The 27,443-nt window shown below is 39.4% G+C and overlaps 3 protein-coding genes across 4 annotated transcripts; 1 reads left to right on the top strand and 2 right to left on the bottom strand.

The window, feature by feature from the left end:
- The first annotated feature begins 9,491 nt into the window (after positions 1-9,491).
- On the top strand, positions 9,492-10,915 carry LOC115693683 (nicotianamine synthase). The gene has a single exon (XM_030620725.2). The coding sequence runs from the start codon at positions 9,626-9,628 to the stop codon at positions 10,586-10,588; it is 963 nt and encodes a 320-aa protein (XP_030476585.1). The 5' UTR covers positions 9,492-9,625; the 3' UTR covers positions 10,589-10,915.
- A 1,427-nt stretch (positions 10,916-12,342) lies between these two features.
- On the bottom strand, positions 12,343-18,605 carry LOC115693682 (uncharacterized). 2 transcript variants are annotated; one of them, XM_030620724.2, is made up of 12 exons: positions 18,444-18,605; positions 17,805-17,885; positions 17,204-17,341; positions 16,973-17,097; positions 16,484-16,605; positions 16,239-16,321; positions 15,819-15,965; positions 14,725-14,862; positions 14,341-14,523; positions 13,753-13,847; positions 13,556-13,653; positions 12,343-12,727 (listed from the first exon to the last, which is right to left on the bottom strand). In XM_030620724.2, exons 1-12 carry the CDS (start codon positions 18,483-18,485, stop codon positions 12,624-12,626), a joined length of 1,356 nt encoding a protein of 451 aa, XP_030476584.1. In that variant the 5' UTR covers positions 18,486-18,605; the 3' UTR covers positions 12,343-12,623. The 2 variants fall into 2 exon arrangements, with proteins under 2 accessions (XP_030476584.1, XP_056166212.1); XM_056310237.1 differs by having other exon boundaries at positions 17,805-17,855; positions 18,444-18,591.
- Positions 18,606-20,680: 2,075 nt separating this feature from the next.
- On the bottom strand, positions 20,681-24,433 carry LOC115693684 (uncharacterized). The gene is made up of 7 exons (XM_030620727.2): positions 24,206-24,433; positions 22,590-23,171; positions 21,815-22,442; positions 21,624-21,724; positions 21,365-21,454; positions 21,161-21,288; positions 20,681-21,005 (listed from the first exon to the last, which is right to left on the bottom strand). Exons 2-7 carry the CDS (start codon positions 23,151-23,153, stop codon positions 20,861-20,863), a joined length of 1,656 nt encoding a protein of 551 aa, XP_030476587.1. The 5' UTR covers positions 23,154-23,171; positions 24,206-24,433; the 3' UTR covers positions 20,681-20,860.
- Positions 24,434-27,443: the final 3,010 nt, after the last annotated feature.

Genomic DNA, 27,443 nt, shown 5'->3' with positions numbered 1-27,443 from the left:
AAACTACGGAAATTACAGAACGATAGGTAGGGTTTGTACTTTGTTTGCATCTCTGAGGAAAAGCAAACCTCTATTTTGGTCTAGAAATGATAGATTGTTGAGTTTATAATTTTTATGGCACATTCAGCATTTAAATCCGAGCATCTACCACCATTAACATTACCCTACAAGGAGAATCTTACCCATTACATGTAAACGATGGGATTTGCGCACATTATGAGATTAGTTGAGTCGAAAAGTTTTGATATTCAGTGTAGTTAAAGAATTGATATTTTGTAAACGAATGCTCCGAAATAGTAGTTAAACATCCACATCAAGAAATTTTGTCATTTTCAAAGTACCGTCGTGTTATGGACAATCAATACATTGAAATGAAAAATTTTCTATATCAATATTTTTTGTCATTTTCAAAGCACTGTAGTGTGTGATTAACCCCGGTGCACTATAAAATACTCATTAACAAGACTTTCACAAAAAAAAAAAGATTTGATAGGGTCCAGTCCAATTCCGTCTCATCCAAGTCATCGGTTATTCCATTTTATTACTAAGAGATAGCAGGACTGTCGGGATTCAATTAGACTAATCGGTTCGATTCGAACATTCCATTGTTATCAAAGCCATTAAAAGACATTGATCAATGGAATAATCCTTATAAAGTTACCGGGCCCTTAGCCAATGCCTAACATCATATCCTGAGATATATTGCTCAAGCTCTCCTCTTTAGAGGATCCCGATCGCATTGTGACAACATTTGGACATTTCTATTGAACCTTTTTAGATGCTTTCTTCCTATAATAATCGTAATTCAATATCGAAAAAGACTCATGTCCTTTGACATATGGCAAAAGTAAAAAATGAGACGCAAATTGCCCACACGATTCAATCCAAGAAAGACTCGATCACAAAGAAGCAAAAGACAAGAAGAGTTCTCACTCCACAAAGAAAAGGTCTCTCTCCCCATCAATAATGAAACTTGAGTTGTTTTAGGAAATCGTTTCTGAACAGTTGCTGAATAAGGAACATTAATTTGTGGAAAACATACGGTGCTTAAACTTAAACTAGGGGTGCCAATAGGCATGCGGACCTGCAGGTAAAGAGATTGGGAGGGTAGGGACGCTAGTATTACAAGTGCAGGGTTGGACTCCCACGCTTTGCATGAGGCAAAGCAAAAATCAGAAAGCGAGGAGAGTTAAAGATAGGACAGACAAAAAAATGAACGCTTAAACTAGGGATGAACTCACGATAAAAAAAAAAAACTAGGGATGAATCACTAAATTAGCTTTAGGTCAAAAGGTTTAGGATTAAGTTGGTACCATTAAAATGTTTAGGACTAGATCGGCATCAATATACAATATATTTATGACTTTTCTGACACTTTTCCCTTTTTAACAAGTATTTCTAACTATATGTCATTAGTCCTCATTGTAGCTTTTAATATCGCCCCTTTTGCAAAATCTAATATGATGCCGAGGAAGCCTAAAACATACGACTCTGATTTGTTCGGTCCTTGGGTAAAGGGGTAAAAGGGACGTGCGAGGAACCAAATTCGAGAGATCTGCATAACTTGAAATTAAGTGCGTAAATATCTTTTAAGCTCTCTAGAGTTATAAGTCTTGAGTTACATTTCTTCTAACTGATAAGTGTCGAGTCGTGTCGGTTTGAAGTGGCAGACACGCGTCTTGTTATATTCGGTGGTGTTCATCGGCGAGTACGCGCCGCGCTCGAATCTGCGTTCCTGTGCCTGCACATGAGAACTCTTTTCAGTTCTGGTGTTGCAGCATTTTGCAGCTGCCTTTGGCAACCGATTGGATGGAGAATTCGAGAAAGCGTCCACTAGACGTCGCTGTCTGCAATAATCAAAGATGGAAAAGTGAATCCAAAGTGGGAGCCAAAGTCGCAGTTTTGGTTGGACGTGAAGAATCAACGCACGGGAGCGTGTCGAGCACACGAAGCCATGTGCCGGATGAGTTACGCTGGTGCTGAATGCTGATCGGGACAAGTCTTTCTTCTGTTCACTGGTCCATGCGGTGCAGGCACACACAGTTGCATTTGCCTCCATGACAGGATGCGCCAAGATTGGTCAACTATCACCCCTCACCACACGCTAGGGAAGAAGATCATACCGCCTCAATTTGGTTCCCCACGTCAAATCTCAATCATGCTATATCTCATCCAAAAACCTAAACATAAACGCCCGTATAACGTTTCGCGTTATAATTGGTTTTATCCTCCACATCTTCCTAAAATGCATTTATTGATCCTTTTTTTCCTCCTCTTTTCGTTGAGTATTGCGTGGCCGGTTGATAGAATAGATAGTTACGAGGTCACCTCCATAACTTGGATGGCAGGGTCAATGCATAACTACGCCTCAGGTACGTAGGTTACAATAATTCGGTCATTGTCGTTAGGTATGTGCGGATTAGACGAGAGAGCTTTATGAAGGTGGATTGAAAGTACGATCGAAACATTTCCCTTGGATATGAGATTGAAAAAGAAATTGAAGTTGGGGAGTGAAAATTAGCAATCATCAAAGTATAATTATTGATTAAGAGAGTGCTTAATTATGACATCATAATATTGTATTACCCAACTAGTGTGAACTGCGGATGATGCTGTTTACTTGAGATTAATATACCCGCGAAGAAATATATTCATTTTATAGCTGAAGAACCACACTATGTTTGGTTCATCTGGGTTATCTTATGGAGTGAGAAGGAGAGCAGTGTGAAAAGACCAGCCAAAGAGAATCTAAATGTCACCACAAACATTTCTGGAAACATCGGGCAAGGACATGTTCAATGTTATCGCTTGCTTACCTATGTAAGGAGTTTTTAATTACTTATTTTGGGGTTGAAACCTTTTATTGTTAGGATTAATATCATGAAAAATCCCAAACCGGTACACTTGTAACAAATTTACCTCGAACTAATTTTTTGACCATAAAAAACCGTAAATCGGTATACTCGTAACAAATTTACCCTTTGTTAAATTGGATTAATATCACGAAAAATCATAAATTGATAAACCTATGACAAACAGAATGGTAAAACCCTAAACCGGTACACCCGTCAACTGCCACGTGTCATCCAACTCAACAATTTGACGGTAAAATTTAACAGAAACTAACGGAAAAAAATTTGTCACAGGTATACCAGTTTAGGATTTTTGGTTGTCAAAAAATTAGTTCAAGGTAAATTTATCATATGTGTACTAGTTTGAGGTTTTTCGTGATATTAACCCTTAATGTTATTGTAAAAACTAGCGATTGAATAATAAAATAAATAGAACAAGGAAAGTAAATTAGATATCAAATTTACGTGGTTCGATCGATACGAGTTACTCCACGAAAAAGAAAAAAACTGCATTATTACTCAAATCCTTTTATGTGCTTATGAATAAAAATAGAATGATGAAGCGAGATAGAAGACTTAATTTGTCTCATTAATCCAATATACAATAAATTGACAGGACCATCCTCATAATTTTTCCTAATCCCTCCTAATCTTTTTTTTCCGTCTTTTTTCCCTCCATCCAAACACGATCATGCTTTTAGAGCCCTCTCTCTTCTCTCACAATCCCTCTTTCACAAACATAGTGTTAATCTCGTGATTAGTTGCCACTCGTGTTAGGTATCTTGACTTTCAATATCTGTCAGCCTCAAATTCAAAGAAACTTCACGAAAAGGCCATACATGTTGTAAGATGATAAGTTACCTTATCTTACCAAATAAGAAGCAAAATGGTAGCAAGTCTCATTCAAACCGAGAACCGGCCCAAACCGAGAATCGGACCAAACCGGCTTGGACCGATCGATTCAAGGCTGATTCAAGGGAGAATCAGTACGATTCTTGGTTTCACGAACCTAGAATCGATTTTGGATCGGTCCAATTCTCGGTTCTAAGATCGGAACAACCAATTCTACGTGGAACCGACTTAACCAGTCCAGCTCCCAGGTTGAACCGGTTCTAAACCGATTTTGAAATATCTTGTAGAAAAAAAAGAAATACTTTTACCTAGCCAAAAGGCCTTGAACATGAACAAACATCAATATAATCACTTAACCAAAAAATGTGTATTATAGTAAAATGGCGGGACTTTTATATTTTATTACAAGAGTTTGGTTTTTTGTTTAATACATAAAACCGATTCCCAAATAGATCTGCACCAAAATCAGTTGGTGTAGAAACCGGAGGTTCCAGCCGACCAATTCGGTTTCCGATTTCGGTCTTTTGGAATCGAGGGTCATAGAGCCAGTTCCCAGTTTTACGCCGGGAAGCGACCCACTCTAGTTTGGTTGGATATTGCTAAAGTGGATGCTGACCAGCACTGACGTAGACATTTTTTTTAATAATTTTTGAATTTTTTTTTTCTCTCTTTTTTTCCTTTCCTTTTTCTCTCTTTTTTTTTTCCTCCTCCTTCCAGAGGCCGGCAAGAGCAAGCACCGGCGAGGACGCCTTTGCTAGATCTGGTAAGCCCAAGCGTGGCCTAGTTGAGGGTGGCCTCGCCGGGCATCACCTGGGCTAGGGCGAGGCCAACCCTCGTTCAGGCCACGCTTGGGCTCACCAAATATGATGAAGGCGGCCTCGTCGGTGCTCACCATTGATGGCCATGGCCTTGTCAGCCACCAGAGAAAAGAGGAGGAAAAAAAGAAAGGAAAAAATAAAAAATAAAAAAAATATTTAAAAAAATCCAAGTCAGCCGGTTATGCCACGTAGGTTGGCCGACGTCCACGTCAGTAATATCAATCGAAAGGATTGAATTGGCTCTAGGTCAAAATATTTAGTATTAAATTAACACAATTAAAAATTTTAGGACTAATTAACATAAATGTAATAACTTTATGACTTTTCTGATACTTTTGCCTTGTTAAAAATGTCATATACTATATAAGAAAAGATAATTAAATACTATTCTGATATATTTTGAGCTCACTAAATATCTCTAACCTAAAAGTTAAGGGACAGCCTGGTGTGATAATAAAGCTGACCCAGGATACCATTTGACGTGACAAAAAAAAGGTTATCAAGTATATTTAAAGATCATATCCAACTTAGCGGCATGTCCAATTGATTTTCCAATCCGGTAATTTTGTTTTAGTTAATTTATTTTTCCCTAAAAGTAAGTGTGTCGTTCGATGAATGGTACGTGGGAGAAATTATGATTTTTTTTATCCCCAATACAAAGTGGACCTTACTATTATTATCTTTTTATCTTCTATTCTCCCGATTGTCTCAAGGACAATGGCTCTTTCAAAGATGTCCTCTCGTTTCGAATTCAATGTCGAGTAGTCGCATTGCGTAGTTGCAATTTGTTAATTCGTGAAAGCGACTCCACAGGCGACTAGGCAATAATAATGTGGACTTTTACTATTCAAAGTGGCACTTTTCATGCCGGTCCACAATTCATATTATTTCGATTAATCTATTTCGTGGAAGCACATATGTCTAGATTCAGAAAACGACTTCCTCTTAGTAATTTCTTCTTTTCTTATTCTTTATTTTTTTTGGGGGTTTTTGACTTCGAACATGGGAGTTTCCTATCAATAATAACCGTTCGAAATAATGTCGCACCAATCAAGTCTATCGCAATTTAAATCAATTAAAGGGCGGAAATTTGAAAATTAGAAAAATAAAAGCATCCAAGATCATGTCAAAACATGAGGACATCTCCAAAGGTACAACGAATCCAATCGATGACCGGCGCACTACAAAAGGGGTGGCTCATCTATTACTTGCACCGCTGAAATTGAGGGGGAAAGTGCAAGAATAAAAGAATGATTGAGGATAAAAACAGCACTAACGCCATATTTTCTTTAAATATTTAATTTGTACTTACTATGGGCTTCTCTTCTTTTTCCCCTTTGGAAAAGAAAATTAAGATTAAATGAAAATAAAAGAAGCTTCGATGACATTGATATGTCAACACAATGAAGCTTTTTAGAGGGTGGCCATCCAAAGGTATCTAGAGCCACCACTTTTTTAGGTATGATCCGACAGATGGTATAATTTAAAATTGCCAAAAAACTGATCAAGAAGTAAAATCTATGATGGCACCAACAAGGAGAATATGTAAAAGTGAAAATATGGCTCAATGGGGCCTTTAATTTAAAATCGCTACTTTTTAGCGAGTGATATACAAAAAAAGTCCCGAACCGTTTGTACGGAGATAATTACAAAAAAAAAAATCACAAACCTATTACATAGATGCCAATAAAGTATTAAACTTTTCAATTTGATCAATTTAGTTCTAAACCTTTCGACAATTTGTCAATATAGTACTTCTAGCCAATTTAGACAAGAAATCGTTGACGTGGACGTCGGCCGTCTGATGTGACATGACCGGCGATAATGTTGACAATTTATGCAACTTTTTTTAAAAAAATTCTGAATTTTTTTCTTTTTTTCCATTTTTATTTTTCTTTTATTTAGAAAAAATACAAAAATTATCCATGTTCAGTGCCGCCCAACATTTATGTCAAGGATTTCCAGCGAAAATTGGCCAGAATGACTATTTGGGTAAATCGTTAGAAGTTTTATGACTAAATTGGTCAAATTGAAAAGTTTAGGATCGAAAGCATCCGCATAATAGGTTTATGACTTTTTTTGGTAATTTTCTCCATCTGTACAAGAAGAGTTCTAAATCTTTCAATTCATGCAAGATTTTGAATTTGTTTAACGACTCATATACTTTTAGTGAACGATGCAAGCATAGCTCCTTATTGTATAGGAAATATTCGTGGTAAATTTTTGCCACGTGTCTCGAAAAAGTAATAAAAAAATCACATTAACACTCTTTGTTGTAGTTTAAATCGGATGGAGTTAACGGAAGTAGTTAATTGCACTAACTGAACATGGTTTTAGGGCTTGAGCGCACTATTTAAGAGTTTTGAGATTTGACTACACTTCTGCGATAGATTTAGGGTTTCGGGTGCACTTTCTCGAAAAGAAAAAACATCAAAAGGAAGAGAAAGAGGATTTGTTGCCAAGGACGGTAAAGTTTTGAACATGGAGGCGCGAATTAGAATTAGATTGTGCCTCCATGTCGTTTTGTCCTCGATGTGATTGAGGTGGCATCCCTCTCTCTCTCCTTTTTGTTGGGGATTTAGGGCTATCGTGGTGACAAATGGACGCCACGTCAGCTCCACATGTTTGCACCGATGCCACGTAAGAACCACGATATTGATCTATCGAAAATTTCACTAATAATTATAACTTGGATCGATTAGGAGTAAGTTAAGTATTAGCGCAGGGATCAAATGTAATTATCCCATTGTGACCACAAAAGTTGCAGCTAATTATAGTAAGGTGAATAGTGAAAAGTGACCACCTCACATAGAGCAATGCTAAAGATTAACGACCATAGACTTACAAAATATTTTAAAATATTTTTTTAGCTTAGTATTTTAGCATTTTATATTCGAAAATCATAGACATTTATATATTTCTTATTCCAAATTAAGGTTAAATAGATCTACTAGCTCTAACAAGAGAATCTATGTAATTCTTTTGAAAATGAAGGAACATATATACCTATTTAATGCAATTCCATAAGAAGAAGAGCATCATATGATTTTTTCTGAGTAAGATTAAGATATCAAAGCGCGCCGATGTTGATCAAGATTTTGTTAACTTGTTTCGGCTTATGAAAGTCAATTAAGATTATCTCTAAATTTCCCATCAAAACAAAAGGGTCATTTTATATTAATAGAATTGGTTAAAAATCGAATTCTCATTATCCAATGTCAATAATTAATGTTTACTGAAAAATTTGAGATACTCAGCTCCGTTTGTTTTGTGAAAAATAAATGAGTTGGAAAACATTTTCCTAAAAATGATTGCTCGTATCGCTTAAAATAATTAGCCAATGAAAAATTTTCTCATTATCAATAATAGTTTATGTCTAAACCTTTTCATAGATGACAAAAATATTTTTTATTCATTCATTTTTTGCGAAATAAATAAAGTCCCAGTTAAATAAGAAATCATGATCGGCACACTTAAAAGCAAAGGATGTAGAATAAAACGCAAAAGAAAAGTCAGTCAGAGTCGCAGAACACCCTTGGGTTATGAGCTGATCCACACGACAACGATGCTGAAGGAAATTGACGTGCACGCTTTCGCTAGATTAGGGTTTACACAGAGAAAAATGATCTTCGTTGTGAGAATCTTTGCGTTCACACGTAGAACACGCACGCTGCAGTCCCTGCAATAAATAGGCTCTGCAAATCCTACGTACGGAAAACTACTCGTGTCCCATAAAGCAAATTTCTGAGATGGATTGATCAAGAAGAATGATTACTTAATACCTGACGACCTTGTTCTTCATGTAATCATCGTATTATTCTATTGCCCGTCCGTGTGTGAACTGTGCGTGATGCTGTCTTCCCAGAGATTGGGATGCCCTCCAGGAGACTTTATTCATTTTGTAAGCTGAAGCATCTCACTGCGTCTTCGTTCGCCTGGTGTGTCTTGCGGGAGTGAGAACGGGAGCCGCGTGAAAAGAACCGCCAGAGAGAATCTACACACCGCCCCGAGAGACATGTTTAGAAACGTCACCCAAAAGACATGCTTAGCGTTGTCGTAACTCATCCTGGGGTTGGAAACCTCTTAACTTCATATCGAAGGGGGCCTAAATGTCAACTTCTGCCTGCTTCGTCTATGTCAGTTTTCACGCGGACAGCTTTGGAAACGTCAGACAAAGATATGTTTGTAATCTTGGGGTTGGAAACCTTTTAACTTCGTATCGAAGGACCTAAATGTCAACTTCTGCCTGCTTCGTCTATGTCAGTTTTCGTTCATCCTGTTTCTTGATCTTTGAATATATGTATCGTTATGCATCTCGTTTGGATGGGAGCGGGAGATATTAGCCTTTTTCCACATGAATTTTCCATTCATTTGCAGAAAAAGAACCAAAAGAAAAAGGGTGGGGAGGGGGGGGGTTGGTGGGTGGGGTGGGGTGGGGTGGGGTGGAAATCAGTGTATGTTAGATTGCGAGATACAATAGCATCATGCCACGCGCCATTAGCTTCCAGTCATTCTGAGCACTAAACTAAGACGTGTTTAGAATCATATTCCAGTCAATTTCAACTTTTTTGTTGCCTTTCGGGAGATGTACATGCACCCATTGCGAGGGTCAAGTTTTCTACATAGAGCATTGCTAGTTTTCAACCAGCACTCGTTCTTTCGTACACATGTGATTCACAGTTTGAAATCTCAAACTTCAGTGATTTTGTCAACTTGATCTTCAGAAATAAATAATGTCACGGAATAATGTCAATGACACACGATGATAATAAAATTAACGAAGTAAGACGTAGCGTAAACGATACTACGAGTGGATCGAACCCATCTAAACATATGAACTTCAACTACAGAGAAAAAAAATGAAAAACCACAATAAAGTCTCCAACACAAATTATATAATACGGGGAAAATAGCACAGCCCTCCACACAACGTGGCCCCACAAGCCTTCCATAAATAGTCAACCATGGGAACCCAGATGTTGTCACAATAGAGCTGCTCTTGTGAGGAGGATCACATCGCTCTCTCTCTCTCTCTGAATTTTCAAACATTTCCTTCTTCATCTCCTGTGTAAACTCCTGCCTCCATAACCTCATAGTGTCGACATGGGATGCCAACAAGACCCTCTTGTCCAAAGAGTCTGCGAACTGTACGAGAAGATCTCGGGCCTCGAGTCTCTCAAACCATGCAAGGATGTCAACATGCTCTTCACTCAGCTTGTCCTCACGTGCATGCCACCAAACTATCCAATTGATGTCACAAAACTATGCAAAAAGGTGCAAGAAACGAGGTCCAACCTCATCAAGCTTTGTGGCGAAGCTGAGGGTCTCCTAGAGAGCCACTACGCCTCCATCTTGGCCTCATATGACAACCCGATTGACCACCTTGACATCTTCCCTTACTTCACCAACTACCTCAAGCTAAGCAAACTTGAGTTCAATATCTTGAGCCAGCACCACTCTGGGCGCGAGCTGAACCGCGTCGCCTTCGTGGGCTCCGGGCCCCTCCCACTAACCTCGATTGTCCTAGCCTCTAACCACCTGACCAATACTCATTTCCACAACTATGACATTGACCCCTCAGCCAATTCCATGGCACTCCAATTGGTCTCGCCTGACCCTGACCTGTCCAAGAGAATGTTTTTTCACACCACAGATATTATGGATGTCACATGTGCCTTGAGGGACTATGATGTCATCTTCTTGGCAGCTTTGGTGGGTATGGAGAAGGAGCCAAAAATCAGGGTTATCGAGCATCTGGCCAAGTATATGGCCAATGGCTCGATCTTGATGCTTAGGAGTGCACATGGGGCCAGGGCTTTTCTGTATCCTGTGGTCGAGGCCAGTGACCTAAGAGGGTTCCAGGTTCTCTCGGTGTTTCATCCCACGGATGAGGTGATCAACTCGGTCATCATCGCCCGCAAGTGCTCGGCACTCAATCATGAAAAGGGATCGTTGCTCGGACCCATCATAATGCCTAACAAGTGCTGTGAGATCCACCAGGTCTTCAATCCTCTCAACCATGGGAGTATTGTGGAGGAGTTGACCATTGAGGAGAAATCATCCTAAAGACGCTCCGTTCTATTCTCTCTCTATCTCTAGGTTCGGCTACAAGCGTCTTTTTTCACGCAAGTGTTTTTAACTTGTCGCCTCGGCGATGTAGGGTTTGTGCGTCGTCTTTTGCATTTTCATGTGAAAGTTGCGATCTATATTCGTGAAAGTTCCGGACCTTTGTCTTTTTTATTTTTCTGCTTTCCAGGTGGTTTGCGGATGTTATGTTGTTCCTCTATGTAATCTCATGTAATGACCAATCGGTCATCAAATGTTTTGAGAATTATCTAATATTAGTGAATTGTCCTTTTCTATGGCAGATAACAAGATTGTCGATTTTCACAATATGGAAGTCTGTAGGTAAAGTCCATTTTAAAGACTTGTGCTTTGTATTCAAGCCCAAGAGTATACTGTACTAGTTTGGGGAAAAAAGTAGAAACATCAAATGCATGGAAGTGTGATGTAAGAGCAGCTATATTTGACAGACCAACCGAACTAGCTGGTGCAATGATTTGATTCATCTTCTTGAAAATTATGTTGTTGTGGTTATTCATGTGGGGACTATATCTAGATGATGAGATGCGACAGTGAGTGGAGGGAGGGATGAGATAATAGGAGAAAGAGAGACCATTTTGATTGATTTGTTGAGTGATGTTGCTGCTGCTGTAGCAATGCTGTTTTGTTTGTATCTTGCTATCATGTCGTGTCGTTTCAATGCAAATTGCCCAGAGAGAGAGAGAGAGAGAGAGAGAGAGAGAGAGAGTTTGATGAACCGAAGGTGATGGGTGCCTTCGTTTGCATCTGTTGTTTGGCAATGGAAATGGACACTTCCTTGAAGGTTGCCCCCAATTGATTGGTGCTGTGCATGATTGAATTCAAGGGCCTTTTCCGAATTTTTGTTTTCTTCTCGTTTTGATTGGACCTAAGTTTGCCAGATGAAAACATGGGGGGATAAAGCACCTTTATCTTTATCTTTTTCGAGATTTGTGGCGAGGCCACAGAGGATTAGATGCATGATTTGACCGAGGGGTAGCTTTTTTTTGCATTTGTTTTTCGAGAAAATATTTCGATCTATGAACTTTTATTGAATATTCAATTTAGATTATAATCTGTTGTTTGTCCATCTAGGGTTTTTCTTGGGTTTTTCAATAAAATACATAAGGCAAATGCTTATATGAATTTTTAGCACTATCAACTGACGTGATGTGCTGCAAAAATGTCAACTATTTGTGGCAGGCGAGGGTTGTGAAAATGTAGCAACAGGCATGCGTAAAGAGATTGGAGAAACGGAGACGCTAGTATCTTAGACGTGAAATTCAACTCTCACGTTCTACAAGAAGCAGAACAAAAGTTAGAGAACGAGGAAAATTAGTAATAACACATACCAAAAACATAAAAAAGTGCCGCAAAAATGTTGATTATCATTTTTGGGTAACATTTGCTCGTATGATCAAGTCATGTCCGTGCCATGCGCATGCTTGTAGCGACCAATCGTGACTCAAAATGATCATTAGCAGCAATTCGATCGATAATTGACATATCTCAAGACTTGCATTCAAGCTGTTAAAAATCTGGTGCCAAAAAAAGGCTTCACCTGCCAGAACAAGGGCTGAATTCGTCATTTTCGCTGCCGACTTCGAGATCAGGTGCAGCAGAAACTTCAACACAAGACGCGCGAGAAGTCCCGAGCATTGAAGTCCTGACAATTTGTTGAAATCGGCCTAGGGATGAAGAAGATATATTCGACGCCTCTCAAATCCACTCACGCCTCGTGGTATTAAGATCCATGCACACATTTCCATACGTATATACGAACCCAGCCAGCATGTCGAGTCAATACGAAATCATATACTAACAATCACCTCTACACGGCGTAACGGCAAAGGTACCATCTTTACATGTTGAATCTCACAACTTACATCGATCTTCTGAAGCTTCTTGGGCAAAAAGAACAAAGCAAAGGAAAAAGAAGATTTCTCTAGAGATTACAAACAAGTGGGGGGAAGCTTCAAAAGGAAAAACTTCTCAGCTCCAAAATGTCTTAGAATATATCTCACTGCTTAAGGCAGTATTTGGCGCGGAGATTATCAAGAGTCTCTGCATGCTCGATAGGAGTAGCCTCGCTACAGAATACTTCCTTCCATAGTCTGAGAAGATCTGCTCCAAAAGGAAACTATGGTCAGAATCTCAGTCCACGCGACAATGTTAAGAAGTTCCTATCTCAAATCTTTCCATTTTCCCATTGCCAATGTCGCCAGATTTTTGCACACTCATCAATCGACAAGAAATAGGTGGAAAATGACTGTGACTCCAAAGTGTCATCTATGCTTTCACCCTCTAAAAAATACACCATTCATTCAGCTTCCACATTAGAAGATGTGTAAAATCTCTCATATCCAAAGTTTTCAAAGATGACATCATGATGGCAATAACTAGGCCTAATCTGTTCTATGTTGCCTTCTTGGCGATTGGCATCGGTGTTGACTTGTAGATGCAAAGAGATGCCAATTGCATGGATTGTGATTTGAAAATCCTATAAACATCTGCTCTGTGATTGCTAAGGTCATATATAAACGTTGTGACTACACATGCATGTACAGACACCCACATGTCGACTCCTACTCCCAGGATCAAAGTAACCCCTCGTACACCGTAGATGAATTAGGTGTCAAGAAAGACATATAATGTACCTAGCAACAAAATTTTTTCAGTGATTTTCTAACATAATAAAGAAGCAGAAGGAGCAATCGCTGGAATTGCAGGAAGCAAATGCTCAAGAGTCATCAGAAGAAATATGCATGCCCATGGTAGATGTTACCCAAGCATCGGCTCCTGAGACAGTTTATGAAAGTGTGCCTTGGCAAGCAGCACCATACAGTTGAATTACATCAAGACATCGAGCCTTGTAGTGCGTGTACGTGTCTTTTAAAGAGATCGAAAAGAAGTGAAATTAGTAGGTAAACTATATTTCAGAAGTGAGCATACCAGCTTTATCTTCAGACGAAAGACACATGACTATCATATCGAATCTTGGGACCTTCGTCAAATTATCCAAGTAATTAGCAGCCAAATCTACGTCCGCGCTGTCAAAAGGTAGAAAGTTAATCAAAGCAAATAGCATTAAACTCAAACAAAGTCCAAAGACATCCTGGACAAACATAATAATGGAATCCTCCACTTACGTGAAAAATGTGGCTATACACTTGATGATATCAACCAGTAAAGGAGCAGAGAGTGCATTCTTGAATATCTGTGGCAAAGAACCTGGAGAAGTAACCTGCAAATAACAAACAGAAAGGAGTTGAGACAACGCGAGACAGTTGTTAATATGATTGACTAAAGGAACAGAGCATAAAGCAATCCTTAGATCTATAGCACAAAAATCGAACAACCATATGCTTACTAGTAAAGCTATCACGTTACCACTTTTCAGGCAAAAATTCTGGAGGATCTAGCAATGCTAAAAGTTGGATAAACTAATCTTACGCTGACCAGTTAAATAATTATTACAGAGATGGAAGGACCATCTTCTCTTTCCGAAAGTTCATTAAAGTCGCATACTTATCCAGAAAATAATCTCCTGTCCATTCTCTTACCCAACGAAAGGGAGTGAACGTTAAAGACCATACTCTTAGCATGGACCAAGTAGTGAGCGTCACAGAAGGGACAAATTAGTTGAGCAAACCAAACTTTTAACTTATAGCATCTCAAGATACTATGAGAACAATTAGTTAATGGATATAATAACGAAGCTAAATGATAACAAAAACCTTTAATAGACGAGCTTGTAGAGAACGATCGCCAGAGAACCCTCGCCAAGAAACCTCAAACTGATAGGCTGAATTTGGTCGGGTGATTTTTTTAGCTGCTTCAGACATAGCTCGAGAAGCTGCTCTAGTTGCAAGATCTTGCACTGATGCCTTCAGCTCCTGCTTTCCAGTTCTCTCGTGTCCCTGAAGATTCGCCCCGAGAGAGAGAGAATACAAAACTAAGTCAATAATTCAAGTACGTAAAATTTCAGTTTAAGCTATGCACAAGCTAGACATAATACAAGGCATTTTTGGAAAAAGAAATTTAAAAAAAGCAAAAGCACCATAGAAGATTTTTATGAACGTTCCAGGACAAACAAAAAGCAAGAGAGCTCATAGTAGGACCTTAGATTTCTCTGCAACAGAATCATTGACATCCTTAAAAGTCTTCTTGGAGTCATCTTCACTTCTAGCTCTAATGCTTTTGCTTTTTATTTCCTCAATGTGGACGGAAGACTTCAAGGACACTGGCCCATTGTTCTCCTGCCAAAGGTGTAGAAATAATCAGAATTTACGACCCAGTGTCTCTCTCCCCTTTTATATTATTTCTTACTAACAATCCAGCAACTCATGATGCTTAAAAAAGACCGCTTGATATTTTCACAAAAGAAGCAAATTCACAACCATCTATAGTCTGAAGACTATACTAGATTCTCAAATATGCCATCAATGTCATTGGATATCCCAACGATCAAATATGCAATTTGAAGAATATGAAATTTTGAGGTATAAAGATATGATGTCAGATTTAAAACCCAATTATATTCTGCTCAACAATCAGTAGAAAATCCAACTACTCATAATTCTTGGCATGCTCTTGTTCTTGCAATTCTGCTTGACAGACAATAAGCTGTCAAACAGTTTAAGCTAAGCAGTGATTCCATGTCTTTATGCACAATTGTTTTATGCCCAGAGCAACCGACAAAAATGGTACTCTTTGCCCTCTACTACCAGTTTGAGAGTTTCATCAGGGCAAAAAAAGAAACAGAACCCTCTTCTTTTAAACTTTGAAAAGTCAAAAAGCAGAAGATGAACCGCCCCTTTCCCCACCCCACAAATTAAAGGTAAAAATGGAAGGTCATTTCCCACATCCTGAGTTCCTGTGCAATCTTTTGTTGGAGGCATTCTAGAATTGCAGAAATGGATTAGTCATTTTACATAATGAAGATACCTGCCTAGCTTGCTCAATTTGTTTCTGGTTTCCTACCCCTGCTCCCAGCAAGAAACCACTTCTTTTTCAGAAAAAACTAGAAAATCAGTTCAACTGATGTCAGAGACGTGAACTGATGCAACCATGTTCCTTAGGAATCTACTCCAAAAGCCTCTCAATGTTCACATAATCCCCCTCGCAAAAGATAACTGATTTTACTAAATTCTTGCAATCACACAAAGTTCACAAAATAATTGCAACTCCACTGGTAGATAAACAAAGTTCGGACCTTGCTATGATCTTGAACTGTAGCAGCTTCAGTCCGCTGGTTACTGACAGAGGATGAGTGGATGTGACGTCCATTTTCTGATTTCCCTGATTTCTGAGGACCTTGAAGAGAGCTTCTCAATGCCCCGGTTGCCTTCTTTAGAATCTCCTAGAAGGGGCCATCCAACGAATTTTAATGCTGAATTGGAAACAGTTTTACAAAACAAACTTAACAAAAGAGAAAACCTTCCATGCCTCAGTGCCAGTAGAACCCAAAATTGCTTTTTTTTTTTTTTCTGGGTATGATATCAAGGTGCACTTTCAAATGCATAATTTACTTCATGAAGCTCTCGACAATCTTCTATGATTTTTATCTAGTTATACTGGTAAACGAGGCAGAAGTTACATGCCGAAAACATAAAATACAGGGCCAAGTGCGTACTTTCTCATACAAAGATTTTGCATCTGAATACTGTTTCTTGATTTCTTCATTCTGTGGCTCCAACCGAAGAGCAAACTCAGCATCTGCAGTTAGCTATGATCAATATACCTGGCCTGGCAGATAAGTTGTCAAGATTCAAGAAGATATAACAGGAACATCATAAGCACAAATTATGTTTTCTACTAAAGTCACCAGTCCACAATCTTTCTAAGTAAATGGACATGACATTTTATTGGCTTACATACCCTCAAGCGATTCTTTATATTTTGCAAGTTCTTTCCTTGCTGTTGCTCGGCGTGAGTATGCTTTTATGTATCGATCATCTAAATTTAAGGCCTCTGTGCAGTCATCCTCAGCCTCTTTGAACCTAAGGCACCAAGGAAATAATGACAGGAAAGAAAAACCAACTAATATGTTCCTTCTCAGATTTTCTACGTTATAACTAATCAGAGCATTTCTCCTTCCTGCAGTATAAGTACATGTCTCTCGTGATAGAGAAAGTTAGAGCTCAAAGGGGGGAGTCTTCCCCCCCCCCCCCCCCCCAAACTGAAAAAAAAAAAAACGAAAGAGAGAAGGGGGGTGGGGAGGATACTAGCACCAGCTGTTCTACCAACAGATCAAGCATGCACTGTGAACAGAAGAAAATACATGTCATTTTCGCTGAAGTCCTTTTCAAATATGTATAGCTATTAAATACAGATATTATCACATACACCGACGACCTCATTCCATACCTTCTGATCTTGAGATAGGCCATCGCCCTATTTGCATAAGCTACTGCAGTTGGTGAAAATGCAATGCTTCTTGAATAGCAATCAATAGCTTCATTAAATTTCTTCTGCTTGAAGAACTCATTGCCCTGTCATTGAAGGCATAGATCAAACAAATAGCATGTGCGGCTGATTTCACATAGCAAGAGACAACAACTTTTGATTTTTCAAGCATGATAAGAGGAAAATCCCCACCAGTTCTTTTTCTGAAGCAGCATCTGGAACAGACTCTTCCATTGAGAATCTACCTCCCAGACTCTTTGTGCTATTACCGAGATTGATTCCTGATTTTTTATCCACACTAGGATATCCTCTCGCCGATGACAGTGATTCCTGCAAAAGCCGATGAAAGACTTGACCAAAGTTATACACTCTCAAAGCTTTTCCATACATGTTCACACACAGACTTCAGTGACATAACTTTGGACTGTATAAAATAGATCAAGCAAATGCTGGCTATGCCTCTTGATCTTTCCAAATGAGACCAAAGCTGGTACAGATCAGTTTCCTCCCCAATACAAAATGCAAGAGAATGTCTTGTCTGTCCTCCAAACGTAGAAGAAGACAAAAAGAACACATTTTAACATGTCGATCACTTGATAACCCAAGCAGATGACATCAGATTAGTGCCTAAAAGCAATTTAAGTACTACCCATCTGTTGCATATATATCTGGGACCCAAAACTCTGCATAACTTTTGGGAAGTTCAAAAGGGGGGGAAATGAGTGCATATACTATCACTCAAGCATACGGTCTATGAGCATGTCGATACATATATATCACTGTAACACTTTACCTTGTCGGGTCTTTTCTTCTTGTCCTTGTCCTTGAGTGAAACTTCCCAATCCTGCAAGTCATTCAAAAATCCCTGGAAATCCTGGTGGAATGGCCAAAGAACACGGCAAAGAGAAATCAACTCAACAAAAACTACACCAGCAAAGCACACGCAAAAAAAATGGCAGCTACCCATGATCCCCAGCTACTTCAGCATACCAATTTCACAAAAAAAACTCACAATGAGACCTACCAAAGCAACGATCTTTCTCTAAAGTGCAACGAAACCAAGGCTCCAAGAAAAAAAAAAAAGGGGACGTCCTCACGAGGTCGCAAGTAGCACAGGAACGCTGCCCCAACATCACAGAGGCGAAATTCCTAAACTCTACGAACTTGCCCTCCCAGTTCAATCGCTCGAAATTGCAGCACACGCCAAAATCAAGCGGGAAAATCTAGCTAACTCGAAACGAAACCGGAAACTGGACTCCATCATCATTCACCATTCACTACAATCGCCGCCCCAGAGAGCAACCCAAAAGCCGGAAAGCCGAAACGGCAGCGCGCGTCGAGAACACACTCGATCGCGAGCTACAAAACGCAAGCCCTTCACTTCACAGTATGCCGAGCGCATCATGGAAAGAGAGCGAAAGAGAGCACGAACCAGAGCTTGATCGCGGCCGTGCTTGGTCGGAGCCCGAGCCATGGCGACGCCCCGACGCCGACGGAGCTGAGCACGGCGAGGCGAGAGAGAGAGAGAGAGAGAGAGTGACCGTCGCAGACAACGGAGGCGCGTCGTCGCCGTCAAATCGATTTCTCTGGAAAATTGACGAAATTTGAACTGGGCCGAGCTGAAACCCGCTTCGGGCCTACGAGAAACAGAAGCCTCCCGTGGCCCAATTTTGCAATGTAGTCCCTAAATTTTTAATTTGCTCAATTTGATTCCCGAGCTTTGATTCAATGTGCCATGTCATCCCTGAACTTTTAGTGTGTTCAATGCGGTCCTCGAACTTTTGATGCCTGTTCAATATAGTCCATAAATTACATGAAAGTATTCAATAGTGTTCCTAAAGTTGAACTAATGGAAGGCCAACATTGAATATTTTTATAGACCATGGACTAAATTGAACATGTACCCGAAGTCCAGGGACTGCATTGAACAAATTAAAAGTTCACGAACTACGTTGCACATTTGGTTCAAATTCAAGGAGTACATTGAATAAATTAAAAGTTTATGGACTACATTGCACTTTGAGTCAAAGTTCATGAATCATTTGTGTCGTTTTCCCATTCATAAACTCTCTTATCCATGCCAACGAGTGATCCGTTGTAAACTTGTAATCAATGTTTTAGCAAATGAAACGCTCCGGTCGTCGTCTGTGAGTGAATTTCCGCGTGGAGAATGAAACAAAGGATGAGAGTGAAAGGGCAAGAATGGTGAGAAAAATGAGAGTAAGTCTCGATGGAAAGAAATGAACCAAAGCTTCTGTACTTTCATCGATGAATCCTTATGTATCAGCTTTGTATCTGCATCCTATCCAGATCAGCTATGCTAATGAAGGGAAGATAACAAGTAAAACAGGGTAACGGAAAGTAACAAAATTTATGTTATTAAGCTAAACGTTCCTCGCACGTTTACAAGGACTCAATCACCAAGCTAAATGATGCTGCACCACCGATGCATCGATCGCCAAACGACATCATTCATTTCCCGAACAACTCGAGAAGACTTTTCTTTTTCCCTCCTTTGGCCATTATCAGGCTAAATGGGGGAGGTCATAAGTGTCTATACTGTAAAATCGATTTTAGATGGAATGAAAAAGACATATGGTAAAATCGCAAGCATAGAATATGTCCAGTCCTATTGGTAGGGATACCCATGTCACCTGTCTTTTTTATCCCAGGCACTCTGTTGAATAGTTTTTCTACTCCGCACATCAGCAATGCAATTCATTTTAGCCTCACCTGCATGATGAAGCTTTCACCTTTTTCCTGCACTCCATCTTTGGGTCACTCTGGCCTGATCATATTTGTGGTTGCATGTTGTATATATCCTGACTTTCTTTGTATATCGAAGCTCTGAGGGCAGTTGGTTTCACGGAAAACCATCGAAAACCTTTTCAACAGTGATTTTTAAAACCGATAAAGACCGGCCGGTTCAAATGGTCGGAATGAGAACCGAACCATTGTCCGGGTTTTACTTGAAAACCAAAGTGGTTAAAGACCGGTCAAGCCCGGATTAGACCCCGTTCACCAGGTTTGGCTTGATCGGATCTTTGAAGAAAAGGTATGCAGAGGCGGCAACAAGAGTGATCGAACCCTCAACACGGTTTGAACCGGTAGACCTGCAAACCAGAAGCCAAACTGGTTCTTTGATCGGGTTTAAAAACACTGCCTTTCACTCATTTTCCCAGGAACGAAACGATTTCCCTACGAATGACTTTCTTAGAAATTGTTCTGCAGCAATGTCCGAGTTTTTCTCAAAAAAACTGAGCCCAAATGTGAGTAATTTTGAAAGACTAAGGAACGTCTCCTCACGTCCGAAAGCCGATCATGCTACCATTGAATTCACTGTAATCATGAAGTAAGAAGAAACTAAGAATTCCTAAAAAGGAAAAAGAGGGTAGAGTAAATGTTGCTACAAGTCCAGAGAAGCCAGTGAAGATTGCTCATGGCATTGAGAAGTCGATCCTTCGACCAAATTACACTCGCTTTTGGGGACACGGCTTCTGTGGGAACTCTTGTCTATCGGTGAAGAGATGCTGTTAGCAACAAAGCCCCAGTAAATGCATCACAATCTAATGAAGGGAGCGAAAAAGAAGCTACCTTCGAAAGATCCAAACTACCAGCTTATCAACCCAGATCGACCCAACTGTCCTCCTAACTAAACGCGAGAGATAATTGCTTCAAAATATAAGGTTCCCTGCCACCCAGGGGACAGTATCTTATTCGACTTATGGTTAAGTATCAATCTTACAATCAATTACGTCCAATGATCCACCTTAAATCACCATCAGAAATGAGAAGATCCGCACCAGAAATGTCGTCATTCATGACACTACAAGAAAGACGTCCACTCCATCAGCAGGCAATCAGCGGCTGTGGTTTTTGTTGTATCGCTCTGTAGCAGTTGAGACTGCACAGGGGTAACTTCGACTTTGAATCCCGGTACCTATATGGGTTCATACAGGAGGGAGCAGCGCATTTTTCACGGGGCGGCGGGTAGCTGAAAATCCACATCACAAGGATTTAGTCAGATCAAAATGCAATTGAATTATCACATCAGAAGCTACGCGCTCTTATAGTATATGTAGCAAATTGCGATACCACCAAAATTGCAGAATGTACTAAGGTCTGTGAACATGAGATAGGAGCAGTTACCTGCAAGTCCTAGAATCAAATATACTTGGCAAGCCCATCTCCTCTGGGAACGTGACTACCGTTCTCGCAGGCCCCATAACCCACCTCACTGTGTCCGATTTAATAATCATAGCTTTCGCAGCCTTCTCCTAAACATAATAAAAGGAGGCATACAATTAGTCCCTTCTATAATAAAAAAAACTGTCGCGGGGTATTAGTAAATACCTCGGCTTCCTCTTCTTGTCGTTTCCTGATCTTCTGTTCTCGTTTCTTCCTACTTGAATCTTGGCCCAGTATTTTCCTGATTGCCTCAGCCTGGAAACAGGCCAAAGCTAATCTTAAATTCCTCATGAGGATTCATGCAGTTCACGATGTATTATTACAAATATATAGAGACACCAGAGAGCAACTATGACGATCCATGGTCAAGTGAGCAGAAAAGCTGTTAAAATATAGTGTGAGAATAAAAACATAGAAAGCCAACCTGAGATTCCATAGCTGCTTTCTCAGCCAGCATCCTACGTCTCTCAGCAGCCTCAGTTTTCTTCAGTTGCCGGTCAACTTCAGAGAGCATATCCTTTTGCTCTGGTCATGGCAAACGAACTTCCTCAATCATGTTTGAGCATAATAATCTTTCAAAGAAAAAAAGCACAGAAGAGGCGTCAGATAACTCACTTTTAGGTGGTGCAGGAGGTAAACCATTTGGAAGATTGACCATATCTGCACAGCGACCAGAGAATGTATCTTTGCCCGATTGCAGTGCCCGCTGACGGGTAATCACTGTCCTCTCCTTTTCAGAACCCGCTAAAGACTCAAGACGCGCCATCTTGTCTTTCTTCCTCTTAATTCTGGGTTCGACATCCGAAGTCGGTTCTTCCTCTTCCAAATAATCATCATCTTTAAATGTCCTGCCAGATTTGGACTTTCTAGCTTTTTTCGCTGAAAGGACATTTGTCCGAGAGTTCACGTTATGCGGGCACTCAAACTGTCTCTTCAACACCTCTGATAGTTTCTGTTGTCTCCTCCTTCCCCCTTCGTAATCTTCGTCACACTCATCATTGTCCTCGGCATTCAATCTAGGCACATTAACCTTTCCTAGAATCTCATAATCATCACCTCCATCATCCCCATCGAATGTACGTCTTTTAGGAACTCGCTTGCTCTTGCGTAGTGACTCACTACCGCTAGAAGAATCCGCCTTCCCCATGTTGAAACCACTAGCAGAGAAATTCTTCCACCATGGCACCCCTTGCAGGCGACTTGCCCTGTCTGAAGAAAGAGAGTGAAATCTAGAGGAGCCATCCTAGAGAGAGAGAGAGAGAGAGAGAGAGAGAGAGAGAGAGAGAGAGAGAGAGAGAGAGAGAGAGAGATTAGTTAGCTTAACTCGAAATACATTAAAAGACTATTGCATACTCTAAGTAGGGTCCATCTAGACCACTCAATTTATTACCTCAAGCATTGCATTTTCATCAAGCCCCGTCATATCTGAAGTGCCACAATATTTTGTTGAAGAGGACCCAATGACTGAGACACCATCCGAGTTGGTGTGGATGGTTCGAGTCATGCCCCCAACCTTGAGCTTGACTTTTTTCACTTTATTCTCAATCACCGGTGGTGAATGATGAGCCACTCCTTTGGCTACTTCGCAATTAGCAGGGGCAAGAGCACATTCACCAGATGTATTGGAATCGGTAGCACTGCGCATCTGTTCGTTTCCTCCGCAAGAACTATGCGTGGAGGCATATTGAGATTCTCCAGCATCTGCCGTGTTATTGCATGATGCACTTGAAGCAAATTGCTTCAGATTTATCTCCTTGTGAGCATATATACCATAATCCACATTCTTGTCAACATAAGCTTCACTAAAGTTGTCAGGAGGTGGTGTGGAAGATGCCATGTCAATGTAATTATAAGCCGGTTGCGGCTCATCATAGGGACGCCGAGAGGCATTGCTTCGTTTCTTCCTTGCTCCATTCCCCAAATGAAGAAGCCTGCCACTTCCTTTTCCCTCCATGGCTGATGCAAGATTGTCCTAATGTAGCCATTTATTTCCAACATGAACAAACCACGAGAGAATGTAGTTGAGACTGGATTCCTCAAAAGTGTAAGGAAGAAAACAAAAATCAAACATCTTTCTCTCAATAAACAAAGTATCCGACAGATAAAGCTTCTCACATTCACCTCTTACAAAACAATCCCCACCATAATGATATTTTAGACAATGTGGTAGGATCAGAAATGCAGCAGACATCAATCAGTACCATCTCTACTTTGGGAAGCAGTCTGGTTTTGGTACAATATGGTGAACTAATTAATCGACTAGATATTCAAAAGTATCAACTTTTCATTTGATTACAGCACTACTTGTTTCAACGAGTAGTAATGGACCTTCTTAAAGTCATGAAATAGTTTTCACCTTCCTATAGCTGGCTCTCGCAGTAACAAACTGCTGAACCTTCACAATCATTTCGGCGCAACAATAACAGGAGCCCGGAAATCTAACATTACTTTCCTCACTTCAAATTCGGGGAAGAATCAAGAATAAATTTTTCCAAAGAAAAATACCTAATATGGAAAAGACATTTCACAGTCCACAGTTCATGAATTGCGATCAATCCGATATAACTAGTGTATGCTCGGAGCAACGTTCAATGAGCCCGACCAATTACTAAAATACCAAACAGAGCACACCAACAACAATACCAACAGCAGCAAACAAAACAATACAACCCGGAAGAAGTTGCAAAATAAACAAGCACTCCGATGAACAACCAAATGAATATGACAACATTAACCAGAAAAAAAACACACTACCCTGCAGAATCATACACGAAAAACAGGAGAAATTGTCCTATAAAATGAAAATACAAGCCAAAATCCTCATGTAGACGAAACAACAACGCACCACTCAGGTCAGGAATTTCAAGAATCAGGCTGATTCTTCACAAGGCGTGAAACTAGCAAAAACCCACGACCCACAAGCGATGAAAAAACCATTCAACTCAGATTAAACACCGCAAGAATTTGAAGGGCTGAAAGATATTCCAAAAAGCTGGGATTTTTTACCTTCTCGACAGGAGCACTTCTAGGCCGCCATGGAGGGCGAAAACAGAACTGGGTCTCCGGCGAAACTGGAGTTGAAGCTCGGTTAAAGAGACAAGAACCTCAATCGTTTAGGTTTCTGCGTTTGGGGGGTTCTAGGTTCGTCAATCCTAAGCAAATTGTGCAGTGACTTGGAACGATGAACTCCACCAGATTCGAATGGTTCTGTAAGGTCCTCGAAGATTGGGACACTGTTTCGTGGATTCTCTCTCTCTCTCTCTTTTTTTTTCCGTATTTTCTTTCATAGTGGTAAGTGCAAGTCCACGAACTCGTCACGAATTTGCAATTAAATACCCAAACTTTCAAAAAAGTATAACCAATTCTAAAACTTGTTACTAAAATATAATAAAATACTAAAACTTTCAAAAAGTACAATTAAATCTTAAAATTTAGAGTTAATACCATGACAAATCTTAAATCGATACATTTGTGATAAATTTATCACGAATTAATTTTTTTATCACCAAAAATCTCAAACTAATATATCTATTATAAATTTATCTCAAATTACAATAAATCCCAAACCGGTACACTTGTACTAAATTTACTATTCGTTACGAAAAATCACAAATTGACAAACTTGTGACAAATAGAGGGGTGAGACCCCAAATTGGTATACCTATGATAAATTTACCCCAAACTAATATTTTGACCTCCAAATATCCCAATTGATACACTTGTAACAAATTTACTATTTGTTAAATTGGATTAATACCATAAAAAATAGTGAGAAATTTACCTCAAACTAATTTTTTGAACACGAAAAACCCCAAACTGGTACACCTGTGATAAATTTACCCAAAATTAATTTTTTGACCACCAAAAACCCCAAACTGGTACACTTATGACAAATTTACCCTATGTTAGTTTTCGTTAAATTTTTCTGTCAAATTATTGAGTTAGATGACATGTAACAATTGATGGGTATATTTTCTTTTCCTTACCAAAAAAAAAAAAAAACAATTGATGGGTATTACCACCCACTGGTGGCTATTTGGAGCGCGCACTCTTTCTCTCGCAAAAGGTTGAGTGTTTGAATCCGGGCGCCGCGGGTGACTTAACGGCACGTGTGTGGTGGCTAGCACGTGTCGCCCTCAAGATTTACTCCCATGTCGGCCGTGCGGGGATTCCACTGGGTTACCAAAAAAAAAAAAACAATTGATGGGTATTTCTTTACAAAAAAAAAAACAATTGATGGGTATAACCTTTACCAAAAAAAAAAATAGTTGATGGGTATACCAATTTGGGGTTTTACCCCTCCGTTTGATATAGGTTTATCAATTTGTGATTTTTCATGATATTAATCCAATTTAACGGAGGGTAAATTTGTTACATGTGTACTAGTTTGGGGTTTTTCGTGGAATTAGGATAAATTTGTCACATATGTACCAGTTTGGGGTTTTTCGTGATAAAAAAATTAGTTTGTGGTAAATGCATCATGGGTGTACCAGTTTGATGTTTTTTGTGATAAAAAAATTAGTTTGGGGTAAATTTGTCACATGTGTACCGATTTAGGGTTTTTCGTGATTAAAAAATTAGTTTAGGGTAAATTTATCACATGTGTACCAGTTTAAGGTTTTTCATAGTATTAACCCCATAAAAAATCACAAATTGGTAAACTTGTGACAAATAGAATAGTAAAATCCGAAACTGGTACACTTGTCAACGCCCACGCGTCATCTAACTCAGCAATTTGATGGTACAATTTAACGTAAACTAACTGAGGGTAAATTTGTCACTGATGTACTAGTTTGGTGTTTTTTGTGGTCAAAAAAATTAGTTTGAGGTAAATTTATCATAGGTGTACCAGTTTGAGATTTTTCGTGGTATTAATTTTAAAATTTATCACGAAAGTATAATCGAGTCCTATAACTTTCAAAAGTGCAATCAACGAAAGGAGTTAATTGGATCAATTTAACAAATTTTAAGACTTAATTATATTTTTTTGAAATTTTTAGGACTTAATTGTATTTTGGTGACAAGTTTTAGGACTTAATTGCACTTTTTGAAAGTGTTAGGAAGTTTTAGAACTTTTAATGCACTTATCTCTTTTCTATATTTATTTTAGGGTGGGGGACAATTAATCTTGTTGGGGAAATTGGACAAATAAGTGTAGTACACGTTTATTCCCGAACCGTTATACTATATATACATCATGAATTTTCGTATCTTTACATACACAGTTTCTTCGAACTAATTATACAATGTAATCATGAACTTTCCTTTTATTACAGCTCAAAAGTTCATTACTTTTTCTGTTAACACTTGCATTGCACGTAAAAAAAAAGAAATTATTTTGGGATAAATTTATCATAGGTGTACCAGTTTGGAATTTTTCGTGGTATTAATTCAAGAAAAAAATACACAAATTAGATAAAAAGTAAAAGTCCCTAAAAATGAAAAGATCAAATGACAAAAAATTGTTTAATAATGGTTGATTGATGACAATATTTAAAAAGATTATAAAAGGAAATGATGTCCTCAACTGATAAAAGAAAATGATCAACCGAAATTTAAGACAATTTTCTAAAATATTTTTTATCGATCAATCTTTTTTGCATTAATTAACCGTTTCAAAGTGCATAATGACTAACCTATTTTTGTGATCTATTCTACTTAATTTATTTTCCTCCATATTCTTTCTTCATTTTTACAAATATCAGTGGTAAATAACAGATCTCCTTAAAAAAATGAGATGAAATACTTACTTACCCCTTGAAGTTATTTGTATTACACATGCTAACGGAATATTTGATGGAGGCTTAGGTGCATAGAATACCATTCGCCAAAGGATATTTTAACAAAAAGATTTTTGATTCGTATGCGGAAACAATTTCGAGTATTTGAAGGCGTTTGATAAACTGTCCAAAATTTCTATTCCTAGAGTAGAAAAGAACAGAAATTTAGTAACTACACAAAATTCGTTCCCAAATAATATTTTAATAATATTTTGAATTGTTTAATTTTTTTCTTTCTACCCATTTTCTTCTTTGGCCATGGCGTCGCGGTCGACAACCGCCACGCCAGGGCGAGCAGGCGAGGCGAGGCGGGCGGACCCTCGCCGCGGGCGAGCCGAGCTCGCCGTCTCGGTCGCGACGGCGAGGTCGCCCTCTCCCAGGAGACGGCGAGGCTCGGCCTCGCCCAGGATCTGGCGAGGCCGAGCCTCGTCGTCGCAACCCACGGCGAAGCCGACCTCGCCGTG

This window comes from Syzygium oleosum, unplaced genomic scaffold (genome assembly GCF_021117445.2).
Source record: "Syzygium oleosum isolate NSW1041296 unplaced genomic scaffold, Sole_v2.1 Sole_v2.03, whole genome shotgun sequence".
NCBI lineage: Eukaryota > Viridiplantae > Streptophyta > Magnoliopsida > Myrtales > Myrtaceae > Syzygium > Syzygium oleosum.
Note: the sequence above shows the minus strand (reverse complement) of the source record. Positions and strands in the feature narration are given on the sequence as shown.